Source organism: Mastigoproctus giganteus, chromosome 14, assembly GCF_048544385.1.
Source record: "Mastigoproctus giganteus isolate SK-2022 chromosome 14, ASM4854438v1, whole genome shotgun sequence".
In the NCBI taxonomy this organism is placed as follows: Eukaryota; Metazoa; Arthropoda; class Arachnida; order Uropygi; family Thelyphonidae; genus Mastigoproctus; species Mastigoproctus giganteus.
The window spans coordinates 91,437,077-91,451,195 of NC_143588.1; the positions used below are offsets into that span (position 1 = coordinate 91,437,077).

A 14,119-nucleotide genomic window follows, 5' to 3' on the forward strand; every position below is an offset into this window, starting at 1 on the left:
TACTGGTTCTGTCCACGTGTGGTCATAGCATAAACTTTTATAAACAAAGCACTATGCTTATACCATTGATAAACATCAGTCAGAACATACATTTTCTTCATTTTATCGATAATAAACGAATTTCTTGCTGAATTAATAAATGGCATAGGCTATGCAGATTAAATACGATCAGGGTTCTCTGATCGTATTTAATTTGATCAGGATTAAATTTGATCAGGGTTCTCTCTAAGGTGGGTGCCTGGAACAACCCACCTTAGAGAGAACCCTGATCAAAAGTGCCATTTTAACAACTGGTTCGCCGAACTCAACAAAAAATTAGGTATCGGTTCTGCCGAACCGGCTGAATCCCACCACTGCTTATATCTGTGTGACACCACATATCTTATATCCCAACTATATCTGCCTTTAATGTTTTGAGCAATACCTCAAATTCATCAAATTTATTTACCAAACTCCTAGCATTGGTGTATACACAAGTATACATGCACCTGTTCCTATTTTTAGCTACCCTAACAGAACCCATGTGTTTACTTGTACCACAATGACTCCCAGCAGTCTCTGATATACCCTGCATCTTGTTTTCCAGGCTGCTGCTCATTCCAATAGAAGCAGTGCAAGAATCACTTTCGCCTCTGCTAGTGGCTACTGTTAATCTGTTAGTCCTTGTATTCCCCCCCAAGCTAGCTGTTTTCCGACCCACCGAACACTGCCTCGATAGCATCAGCAAATATTCTTGCACCCTTTCTATTTAAGTGTATCCCCTCCCTGTAGAAGCAGTCTTTCCTGTTAACAAGTACAGACCAGCCTTTATACGTATTCCCTGAAATTACAATCTACAGAAATTCAAGTCTAATGTCAACAAGTATCTTCTTTCATCTCCTTAACCTTCAACCCATGCATGATGATAAATACTACAGGGAATACATTGCCTGTAGTATCTCTTGCAATACATTCATCCTTCAGTGTAATACACTGAAGGATGAATGTATTGTAAAGTCATACTCTATGGAATTTTTGTAGTAATTAACACTATGCTTTACTGTATTATTACCAATGTTTTATGTTTTTGGCATTGTGATTTCATTGATCTTCATAATTATCCATTATGCTATTAGGCCATGATCAGTACTGTTTAATCTGTTTATATAAGCTCATTTTAATGTAATATTACATACATTGTATAACATTGAAAATCAGAAGAGAAGGTAAAAAGTAAATTCAAAATAATTATTGGGTGGCTAGTTCTTTCCCTGGGTTTAACATTCGCAATTTGTTTCATATTAAATCTGAGTTAATAAAATAAGAAGAACATGTCCTCATGTGTTAAGAAAATAGTTTTCACTGTTTTCTTAACACAGTCCAAGATCTTGAAAAAGCAATTGCAATGTATGATTATGTAATGTTTCTGTTTATTATTGTTATTATTATTAGCTATATGATGCAAGGAAGCCTGAGGCTTCTGCTGCACCAGCCAAAAAAAATTCCCGAGTTACCATGAGAGAGAGAGAGAGAGAGAGAGAGAGTGAGTGAGTGAGTGAGTGAGTCAGAAGTAGAAAGGAATCACCAAGAAAGAGAAAAATTTAGTTACCTGATTAATTTAATAAGTATAAGTTAATTACATTCAGAGAAGTGTTCCTCTTATTTTATTTAATGAAACACTGTGATCCAGTTATGCCCTTCAGTTCTCATATTAGTAGAAACCTCAGTTAATATTATTTATTTAGTATTTAGTTATTCATTATGTTATTATCATTAATTGTTACTAGTAGTTATTATTACTGAGAAGAGTTAATTTTTACTTTATTTTTGGCTAGTTGTTACTTGCCCAATTCCTGTAGATCCAGAAAATGGAGAAGTAATTTATTCATCAGTTGAATATAAAGCAGAAATAAGTTACAAGTGCACAAGTGGTTATAAAATAGATGGACCTGAAAATTTGATATGTTCATCATCTGGTAAATGGAATGAAAACCCACCAGTCTGTACTGGTAAGTTTTATAACTGTTTGCTTATTTGTTTCAATGATAATTTTTTTTTCATTTGAATTTATCTAGTTATTAATTCTCATTTGTTTTTATCTTATTTTAATTTGTTTGGTTATCAATAAATAGTTTAATTTTTCAAAAGAAGTTTTTTAATTTCTGAAAGTTTCACTTTTATTGTTATTTCCTTTCAATTTAACTGATAAAAATCTGAAATAAAATTGGAAAGAATTTAGTGCATATCATCAGAAATAATAATAATAATAGTCATATAATAATTCTTATTTGTATATAATAAACAATTAAACTTATTATTTACATGATATTGTTAAATTTTCTGACATAATACTCATATTTTAGCTGTGTAATAGTATGAGAAATTTAAAATGATTTTTCCAAAGCATGTATTCTCAAAGTTTGTGATACTGCAACCCTCTAAAATGATAAATGAATTTGTGATGCCTTGCTCTCCATAAATGAAAGTAATGATTTCATTTGGTTAAGTTTGGTAATAAATAAATATACTGTTGCCACTCCTAATAATTAAATTTTAATCTATGTTGTTATTGTTATTATTTGTTATTTGGTTTTTAGGAGCATTTTTCTAAGGCCATATTTCTCCGGGGATATGCAGTGGTCATTCCCTGACCTTTCCGCACCCTCCATATTTGGTGGCTCATGGGCTCAAACCCTGGTCTAATCAAGAAGTGTGTGCTATGCACTGCTGCTCCTGCCCACCTGGCTACTGAGGTGCTAAATTTTAATCTACATATCAAATAAAATAACAATAGAACTTTACAACATTCTAAAATAAAACAATGTCCATTGGAAATAAACAAAAAAAACAAAAAAAAAAAACACAATCATATTTCAAACCTGAAGCAAACTTTTTAAAAAAATTTCAACCTACCACACTTTGAGAATCCTTGTGCTAACTTATACAAAATACCAATGACATAGCAACATTAATATTAGTTTGTTGCTCTGTGCTGTATTAGGTTTATATTCATGCTTATGTAATATAATGTAAGACAAAAAATTTTTCTGAAAGAACTTATTATTTTAACTTTACAAAAGAAAATCACATGGCTACTTTGAGGGTATTTATTAAAAACTAAAGGATAAGTTTATCCAATTTAGCAGCAACAGGAAGAAAACTAAAACAGCTAATTGGAATATATCCAAGTGCTTACTTCTAACAGAAAGTGCTTGCTTGCAGCTGTGTTGCTAATGAGTTAAATAGCTCTGAAAAATGTTAAATATTTAGTGGTAAAATGAAGATTAAATATGGAGTAAGCCTATGCATCAGATAGAGGATGTTGAGGTCCATGGAAAGTGAATATTTTCAGAAAGCATTGGTAATTATATAGTTTATAAGACTTATTATAAGTTTTTGGTAGTTACAGTATTCTTGGAACATAACTGTCATTAATGGCAGCCTTTTTTTTTTTTTTTTTTTTTTTTATGTGAACCCCAAACACGAGAGGTATTAGAACCTATAGTACTTAGTACCATGCTGGGGTTGGAGGTTGAGAAGACGAAAGGAGATATTTGTTGACATTGAACTTGAACTTCTGTAGATTGTAATTTTCAGGAAATACGTATGAAGGAAGGTTGTTCCAGAAAACGGCAGTTGAATGAATAAATGAGGAAGATGAAAAGTTGGTTCTGTGGGTTTGAAGTTGGACAGTAAATGGATGTTGGCTGGTGGCGGCACATGTTCGGACTGTTTTGAAAGAGAGAGCAGGAATTATAGAAGCCAATTCAGAAGAACAGTGCCCATGGAAGTATCTGTAGAAGAGGCATGCAGCAGAAACAGTACGTCTATGAGAAAGCGAGTGGAGAGACTCTGTTAGAGATGAATCATTAATTAACCTAACTGCCCTCTTCTGAATGGAATCAAGAAGCCTGCGATAGGTTTTGGAGGCACCACCCCAGATGTGGGAACAATATTCCATGGCAGGGCGGATTTGCGATTTATACAGAGTGAGCAGCTGTTTGGAAGAAAAGTAACGCTGAGAGCGAAAGAGAAAACCAAGTTTTTTAGATGCAGAGAAAGCAGTATTTGTAATGTGCTTGTGCCAAGAGAGATTAGAAGTCAGGGTAATCCCCAAAAGAGATATATCATTTTGCCTAGAAATCGGAGTGTCACTAAAGATAAGCATAGGAGCAGAAGAATCCTTTTTGCGAGATATAAGACAAGACTGAGTTTTAGAAGGGTTGAAATCAACTAAGTTGTCTTAGCCCCACTGGAGAATTACCTGAAGATCGGCATTTAAGGAATTGGTAGCAGATTTTCGAGAAGTTGAAGCTGATTGAGCAGGACAAGGTTTCTCAAAATGGAAAGAGGAATACAATGTGCTATCATCGGCAAAACTATGGATAGGATTTCCAGTCAATGGAAGAAGGTCATTAATATACAAGAGGAAAAGAGTGGGGGAAAGAACTGAACCTTGGGGGACACCGGCATTAGTGAAGAAGTTAGAAGACAGAGAGCCATCTACCATCACCCTCAGTGAGCGATCAGAGAGAAAACTGGATAACCAATTACTAAAAACAGTTGGCAAACCATAAGATGGAAGCTTGTTTAGAAGACCTTTATGCCAAACATGATCGAAAGCCTTTGAGATGTCAAGAGCAACTACTTGTGTTTCACCGAACCTTTCCACTGAATTAGTCCATAAATGGGTAACATAAGCCAGAATATCACCAGTGGATCGACACTGATAGAATCCATACTGGCGATCGTTGATCAGACGGAAGGTTTCTAGGTAGTTTAAGAGTTGGCGGTTAATTGATTTCTCCATTACTTTAGAAAGAGCAGAAGTAATTGCAATGGGACAATAATTGGATGGGAGGGATTTGTCACCCTTTTTAGGAACTGGCTGGATATGAGCAAATTTCCAAGCAGAAGGAAAAACACCTTTGGAATAAGAAAGTGAAAAAAGGTGGCAAAGAATAGAAGTAAGTTCAGGAGCACAGGTTTTGAGAACAAGTGGAGAAATACCATCAGGACCTGGAGCTTTCTTAGCATCAAGATTCATCAAAATCCTTCTGATATCCTTTTGACGGAAGACCACAGGAGGCATTGAATGGAACGTGTTGGGAATGGTGGGAGGTGTTTTACCAAGATCATTAATACATGAGCTGGAAGAAAAATGGGATGCTAGCAGGTCAGCTTTATCCTTGGCTGAAGTGACAACAGAACCATCTGATTTGGACAGAGGTGGGAGCAGAGATGGGCAAAAGTTGCGGCCAATAGCTTTAGCAAGAGGCCAGAATGCTCGGCTACCATTAGGGCAGGAAGCAAGTTTTCTACTCTTAGCCTGTTCAAACTCTAGTTTGGACTGATTAATAACTGCATTACAATTGTTGCAAGCTTTGGTGTAGGCAGAAAATGAAACTGAAGAATTAGAAACAAGTAAATTACGATATGTAACATTCTTCTCTTGAACAGCCTTAGCACATTTATTGGAAAACCAAGGTTTAGATAAAGGACGAGATTTTAAAGTGGAGTGTGATTTATATACATATTAAGAATAGGACTGTATTATTTAAATTTCAACCATAAATCATTTGAATATCTGGGCACTATATCCTCTTGATGAGGCCGCTGGCCTTCTTCTGATTATATGATGTTTTGCAGGATTGTGTGAGGTAGGAATAACTATATCAAAACTGAGGCAGCCAGGCCTAAGAATAATTTTACCTGATGTAGATAGGCAGGTAGTAAGGATTATTTGATGCAGAATCTTTATGAGTAAACTTAGTTCATATGGAATATTGAATAAGGAGGATGTGGAGACAGAGGTATTAATATGTTTTTTAAATGTAAAAATAGACGATACCAACAGTTTCATCTTTATATTTTATGCCTGTAACATTTTTTTTAGTTTTCACAAAATTATTACTTTTTAATTTTTTAAATAAAAGTTTTAAAAAACACAGCAGCAAAAGATAAAATATTAGTATACTCCAAGCAGAATTCAAAAAATTGATGGAAAGTTTTTCCAGAAATTAAAAAAAAAAGTTTGGCAGCATTCAGGTTCTGTGTTTGACTTTATGGAGTGCCCCAACCCCAGGGTTAAACAAATAATAGTCTGATATTTTGGAGATCTTATTTGTTTAAATAGCCTATGGAATTTATTTCATAGGCTATTTAAATTTTGCTATATTTAAGTAATTAAAGTTTATATCTCTTTTCTCTCCCACATTTAATGAATTTAAAGGGAGTCTTCACATTAAGAATATTTTGTTTAAAGTTAGTTTTCAATTTTCTGCACAGGAATTTTCCAAACTGTGGGTTATGCCATACAAGGGTGATGTGATGTATTAATATTAGTAGTGGAAAATGATGCAAGAGAGCAAGCTTATACAGTATCAGGCAAAAAAAAACCTTCCTGTATCACCTGTCTATCCTTTCCAATAGTTTGTGTAGTTCTTCCATGAATTTATTCAAACTATCCACTCTACAACACCAAATGGAAGCTTGTTCCAATAATCAAATGCCTACTGGCTGAAGGCAAATTTCCACGCATTTATTCTACAAACATTCTTTCTCAACTTGAATTTATGCTCCTTCACATGTATAGTCTGATGTGCAATGCCATCAGCATTGTGCTTATTCAATCCATTCAAAGACTTGAACACTTCAGTCAGATCTCCTTTCAGATGCCTAGTCTCCAAACATTTCAATTTACAGAATTGAAGCCTTTCTTGGTAAGAACACCCTTTTGTTCTTCTCACTAATTTAATTGCTCTTTTTTGCACCTGTTCCAACAGATCCACATTTTTCCTAAAACAAGGCTTCCAGACTATATGCAGTATTCAAGATGTGATATAACCATTGCCTTATATAAAGGGATAATCACTTCCTTATCTGTGTTGGAAAAATGTTTGTATCATTGACAAAACCCCCATAACCTGTCCTGGTAGCTTCTGTTTGTTTGTTATTTGGTTTTTAGGAGCATTAGCAACTAAGGCCATATTGCTCTGGGGATATGTGGTGGTCATTTCTTGACCTTTCCGCATCCTCCGTATTTGGTAGTCATGGGCTTGAACCCCAGTCTAATCAAGAGGCGTGTGCTATGCACTGCTGCTCCTGCCCACCTGGCTACGGAGGCGCCCTGGTAGCTTGTCTGCACTGCTCAGAGAACATCATATCTAACTATGCAATTACCCCCAGGTCTTTTTCATTCTCTACTACTCTGAGTGTGGTACCACATAGTTGTTACATCAATCTGGGATTACTGCTACCCATATGCAGTACACTTATTTAGGCGGAAGGAGGGGGAAGAGCAGTCTATTGAAATTAAAAATAAAAAAAGATTAAAAGAAATAAAAACAAATTTTGATCACTTGCATATTTTTATTACAAATGTTTTAAGTGAATTGCAGCATTTTAAAGTTAAATGAACATACTTTTTTTATACACATACATATTTATACTTTTTTATGCACATACATATTTATACTTAAATATGCCATCACAAATATAATTTTATGAAATTTTTTTCATCATCATCATCATCTGTCATCGTTCTGCTATTCCATGGGTCGATCTATGGAGCCTCACCACCACGTCCTGTCCTGTCCTGTCCGTGTACTTCTCTCTGTCGTTGATTTCACTCCAGTTTCCTTCTTGTGTATAGTCTTAATGACATTGGTCTTTATCGTGTCTTGCCATTTCATTCTTGGTCTACCCCTTGGTCTTGTGTCCCTTAATTGTAAATCAAACATTCTTCTTGGCAAACACCTCTCGTTCATCCTCTTGACATGTCCAAACCATTTAAAATGGGACCTTTCAATCCATTCTGGAGTTTCTCAACCTGAATTCTCTCCCTAATCACATCATTCCTGATTTTGTTGCGTCTTGTCTTTCTGGCTATGCTCCTAACAAATTTCATTTCTGCCCCCTGAATTCTGCTTTCATCCTTTTCCTCATAATACAAGTTCAGATGCATATGTCAGAATTGGTATGTAATAGGCCTGATATATAGCCTTCTTACACTTCAGTGGTATGTTCCTGTTCCAGATCAGATCTCTTGTCTGCCTATAGAAATTCCCACCCACTTGTATCCTTCTACTTATTTCTTTGTCTATCACTCCAGTCTTTGTAATGGTGCTTCCTAGATACTTGAAGTTGTTAACCATTTTTAGCTCTTTCCCTTCCATTGTAATGGGATCTGTCAGGCTCACCACTCCTCTTTAGAACTATTACTTCACTCTTCTCCTGACTGAAAATCAGTCCAAATTTATTGGCCATACTAGCCCATATATCAACTTGCCATTGCACTTGTTCTCTGCTCTCTCCCCATATGCAGAGGTCATCTGCGAAGAGCATGACTTTTATCTGTTCCAGTCCAAGTTATTCCACTATTTTTAGAATATGAAATTGTTTTCATATTCTATAAAAATTATATCTGTTAGATATCCACTTAATTTAAGACATAAAAGATAAATGTTTTGAAAATACTATTCAAGACCACTTACCATAGGTATATTATTCAAGGAAACAACATTTTTTAATAGCATATTGCTTTCTTTCTTTACTATATAGAGATTCGTTGTGCTGTACCCAAAGCTCCTGAGGGTGGCTCATTCATTCTTCAATCTGAAAAGTCTATTGCTGGTAGTAGTGTGATTTTTAGTTGTGAACAAGGTTATCAGCTGAAAGGCTCAAGTGTATTAAAGTGTTTAGAGAATGGTGGATGGAACTTTGATATACCACTTTGTCTCAGTAAGTATGATATTAAAAACTGCTTTAATATATTTTATCTATCTGAATATACGGACCTAATGCTTAATTGCATAGTAATTTTTTTCAAAGTAAAATATACAGTTATCTGTTATATGTGATTATCGAGATAGACCTTACAGGATCATAGGCCAAGAGTTGCTCTGGGGTCAAAGATGCATGCATTGGCAGTATGAATATCTTCCATATGCATGTACATAGTGATTTTTAATGTAATGATATATTAATAAATTTATAGCATAAATAAAGAAATTTTTTTATATTTTTTTTGTTTATTGAAGAAAAAAACACACAAAAAACACAAATACTTTACAGTAATGACTATAGATAATATGAACAACATGAATGTGAATGACATGCAATAAGTTTTTAAATTATCATCCAATTTCATCATAATGAAAATGTACCATATTGAAATCAAAACATCCTCAGTGCGAAAATAGATGATGGTCTCTTTTATGTATTTAAAAAAATCAAAGTTTTTTGCTTAGTGATTTGCATATTTCTGCTGTTACACTGTTTTCTAAAGTGGTCAAAGAATATTGCATTTGCAGCAGTTCTCTAGCATAGATGCGATTCCTAAGGATGTCTAGTGCTTCCATTACAGCTGTATCTGATGGATCAGCAATAGCTTCTTCCTTCTCTTCTTCCTTTTTTGCTTCATTTTCCTTGTTTCCAAGACCAGCACATAATTCCTTATCCGTTAGTTGATGTCTGTTGGTGTGTTGCTGTCTACATCCATGTATCTTCTGTACACTTCTTAAATCACATTTTTGGGCACTTCCTCCATTGAAAATCCCTCCAAACTTCAGACACTGTAGTGAGGCTAGACATAAAAGAACTTTGGATTGTTTTGGGTTTAACTAGAGTGTATGCATTGGACAGAATGTGAATTGAATTGAATAAAGCAGTGTAATGGGCCATGCAAAATTCCTTGATCTAATGGTTGTATGAGCTGGTTGGATTTGGGGGAAGAAAAACAATTTCCATGGCTTGGGTCTTAACATCAATTTTGTGGGATGTGCTGTTATCTATCAGAAGTTTTTCACCTAGCCATATCTTTGTCGAATTCTATGAGCCACTCTTTAAATATAGAAGAGGTCAACCAAATGCTGCAGTTGGATGCATATTTCACTGGTATTGATTGCACTCCATGCAGGCATACTGGGTTAATTGATTTACCAGTGATGAGTAGCTTTCTCTTATGTTTCTGTCCAGCTGCATGCAGAGAGAGCTGTTACTCTTTCTTTGCTCATCTTGGCTCTAGATAGTTTTTAATTTGCGAACACGAGACCACTGCCCAAGGAGGGCACAGTAATATCCATTTCATCACAGTTATAGATGTCCTCTGCTTTGAAGTGCTCATCAAACATTGCATAACCAATGCCCCACTGCCTCTTTGTCATTTTTTAAATTGAATCCATTGTCGATTTAATGTTCTTTACACATTCAGTTGCTTTTTTGAGGAGTGACCCGGAAATTGGACTTCTAAGAGCATTGGTTTGGGTGTACCAACAAAATAGAGCTTCATCAACATCTCTGGTTAATTCTCTTTGTCATTTCTTGCTTGGATTAGCATTTCCTATAAATTGATTCTTGATTGCTTCCTGATTTGTTTCGATTTGAGACTTTTTGTGATTTTGATATTCCATACTTTGCTATTTTATTTTGCAGCAGCTTACTGGCCAAGTCCTTGATAACAGCAACTTGGTGTCAGACTTAACTCTGACACAACAGGTTGCATCACATGTTCCATTTTTGTGATATCACTGGGTAGAAATAAAATGTTTAAAATATGTGTTAACTTATGCATTCAGTGTTCTTGATTCAAGAAAAGCAACTGACTGTGTTACAGGCAGCTCCTTTAAAGGACCCCTGTTGTAAAATGTACTTGCATAACATGGGAACATAGAAGAATGTATTACATTGTATTTACATCTTTTTGTGGGAAACATCTTCAAGAACCAGCAAACTGAAAAAACTATTGGTTAATGTAGAATTCAAAATATAGAAAAATTAAAAATGCTATCAACCCATAGGAAAACAATTAGCTAGTACGTTCATAAAAGTAAATATATGCATAGACTGAAAAATGTAGCATGAGTGTTTGTTAATTGTAATTGATGTGTCTGAAAAGTAAAGAAAAATATATTTTTAGGAAGAACAGCTGTATAATTAACCATTACAAAATGTGTTAGAAAATGCAAAATTCAACTTAGCTTTGGTACAAAAAAGCATTATATGCAAATAAGTGTCATGCAGTTAACTGGAAAATTTTTAATAGAAAAGTAAGAAACAGTTTGCAATTTTTACTTTTTATGCAAATAAGCATTATGCAATTTGATGTTACAGTCTGTACATGTACATTAAAAGTGTTGATTAAAAAAAAATATGGTATATAGTAAAATTCCATTACAGTGAACATCTTTCGGATGCATAATTCATTTTGTTGTACCAAAATTTTGTTATAAGGATTGTTGGTTGGAAATTATTTCGTCAACATTAAAATCAAGGGTTATCATTCAGAGATCATCTTTTTGAAAGCATGTTATATTTGTAAGAAATACTGTACCATATAAAATTTTAATAACCCAAAATTTTCAGAAATATGGTATAGTAAATGTAACTTACTTTCTTTGAACATCTTAATGTGTGTCTTGAAAATATGTGGATTTAGATTTCCAAGTTTAATGAAATTAATATAATGTTTGAATGGCATGTTGCATAGGTTATTTTTATTAAAATATTAGAAATGAAATCATATTACCTGTGTAAAGTTTGGAATCCATTTATTACAGTACTTATTAATCTTGCTGTTGCACAATCAAAAAATCACCATCAGTTGTAATATCGTTGTTACACCATCACAAAAATCACCAGAAAACCAAACTGACAGTTTGTCAGTTTGGTCTTTGATTTCAGCATTTTTTTATTTTTACAGTATCTCCACTAGGAAAGGGAAAAAAAAAAAAAATAGTAAAAGTAATTAGGTACATGAATTCATTATTTCATAGACTGCACAATCTCAGACCATACTTTTTTTTTTTTTTTGGGAATTGGGAGGGGGTGAAATGGTGTTATCATGCCTTACATCAGTGTTTCCAAACTTTTTTATTCACGGAACACTTACGAAACACAAGTTTAGTGAAAGCCAAAGAAGTGTTGCTAATATTTTATTACGTATGGTGCATGTGCATTAGGAGCATCTTTATTTCCAACACATGTAAAGCCGAAATTCAAATAACTGTCATCATACTTTCGTTTCGGTCTTTTATTAGTTGGTTCCTGTTTTTTCACTTCGGATTTTTTGGGGAACAAAAGGCTGCGATTGTTCATTCTCACTTTGAAGTGTGACAATATTGTGTTCATTTTCATCGACCACAGTTGCACTACTAGAAGTACTTTGCTTCTCGTTTTAAAGTTCCTTTTTTTAACCACCAATCCATGATCACATATTTTAATAATAATATTTTGAAATACTAATAATTAGCCAAAAAAAATTTATACAAGGAAGTGAGTTCAGTTATGATATTGGTTCGCTTCCTCCATGTACTCCAGGCTAAATTACATATGAATGGCATACTAGATCGCCACATTGCTACTTTTTCATAGGTGTCATTACATCTACGTATACTTCTCTATGCAAAGCCCACCAAAATAAAGTGTTCCGCAGTCTATTTGTTTATTAGTGTATGCCAGTATATTAATAATTGAAAAAAAAATTATGTTAAATATTATAATGATACAAAAGTGGTGTATGCTACAAATATGCAAAATTTATTTATTTTATTTTATTTTATTTTTTAATTATTTTTCACGGAACACTTGTTCACATCTCATGGGCCCCAGTTTGAGCCGACTGGGCTAGCCGGGTAGGTAAAATGCCTGCCCGGTAACCCAAAGGTCCCGGGTTCGAATCCCGCCTCAGGCTTGGATCAAAGTACCACAAAAAAACCTTGGGAGGTGCATTATGGCCACGAAGCCGATGCGCCAACAACTACCAAAAAAAAACGTAGTTTGAGAAATGCTGCCTTAATAATCATTTTAAAGTATAAAAACTTAATAGAGGGTGTGATACTGAATTCTTTTACTGCACCTTTTACCCCTTTATGGTCTGATGTCGTGCCCACCACAACATCATAAAATTCCACTTCCAGTCTAGTGTTGTGTCCGGTGTGCCCTTTGTCATTTCAGATTATGGAATTTGTTTTATCCACTGTGCTGGCATAATTATTTTACTACCATCTATTTTCATTTCACATAAACAATCTGAAAAGTTAAAATCTATGTTTATTGATGTCTATGATGTCTATATTCAATTGTTAATTGCAGGCTGTGTTTGTTTGTTTTTTTTAGTTCTCTTTCAGTCAGTGTTTTGAACTATGAAATTTGTTTTCCTGCTGTACCAGCTCAATTATTTTACTTCTTATAAAGAATCTGAAAAGCTCAATCTATGTTTATATTCAGTTGTTAACAGCAGGCAGTTTTTTTTTGTCTTCTTGAAGTCAGAATGTCTTGGCCAATTTCATATAAACAATCTAAAAAAAACTAATTGGATATTTATTGATGTTTTTATTCAATTATTAATGGCAGGCAGCATTTTTTTTAGAGTAGAAGTCATGAAATAGCTTGTATTCTGCATTAGAGAGAAGTATTTAGACATGCTGTCAAGATCTTGTAAAGGCCTTGACAGCATGTCTAAATACTTCCCTCTAATGAGAAATTGTTTAACCTTTCTGAAGAAATTGGGGAAAAAAAAGGAAACGTTTACAAATAAGATAGTTTCTGACTGTTCTATATATGGTGTGATTGGGTTTAGGTTTCACTAAATGAACTAAAGTAGTTGGAGTTATTATCAACATGGGAATAAATGAAAAAAAAAAAACTGATATAAAGAAATATTGGTCTGAAGAATGGACATAGTTAAACTTTTCAAGAATGTATTTAGCAGAGAGGTTTCTGCAGATATTTTCGGTGTTGCATCTCTACCCACACATAAAAGGACAAAAAAGGAATTCAGAAGTAGAGGCTCTGAAGTAAAAAAACATTGTCAATTATCCAGATGGAAGGTTTTGTGAATATTTTCTTTACAGCTTTTAAACTTACCCCAGGGGCTCACATCTGGTGAGTATGGGCTTGGAAAACCCAGGGTCCTGAGCTGGATATCATCTTTCTTGCTTTCTTGGTAATTTCCTTCTACTTTCTCTATCTCTTTCTCTCTCTCCTGATAACCTCAGGGTAACGTGGGGAATTTTTTTTTTTGGTTGGTGCAACATAAGCCTCAGGCTTCCTTGCACCATATGACTAATAATAATAATAATAATAAATAATAATAAAAAAAAGATGTTTTTTGTATTATCTCATGTAAAGCCGAAAATAA

General features: G+C 34.2%; 1 protein-coding gene across 2 annotated transcripts in view; it reads left to right on the forward strand.

Moving 5' to 3' along the window:
- The window catches only part of LOC150075350 (sushi, von Willebrand factor type A, EGF and pentraxin domain-containing protein 1-like), a 253,397-nt gene that overhangs the window by 44,910 nt on the left and 194,368 nt on the right, over positions 1-14,119 (forward strand). For both annotated transcript variants that reach the window (XM_090388279.1, XM_090388280.1), the window contains exons 4-5: positions 1,815-1,988; positions 8,542-8,721. In XM_090388279.1, the coding sequence (XP_090244405.1) occupies positions 1,815-1,988; positions 8,542-8,721 (354 nt within the window). The remainder of the gene's footprint in view (positions 1-1,814; positions 1,989-8,541; positions 8,722-14,119) is intronic.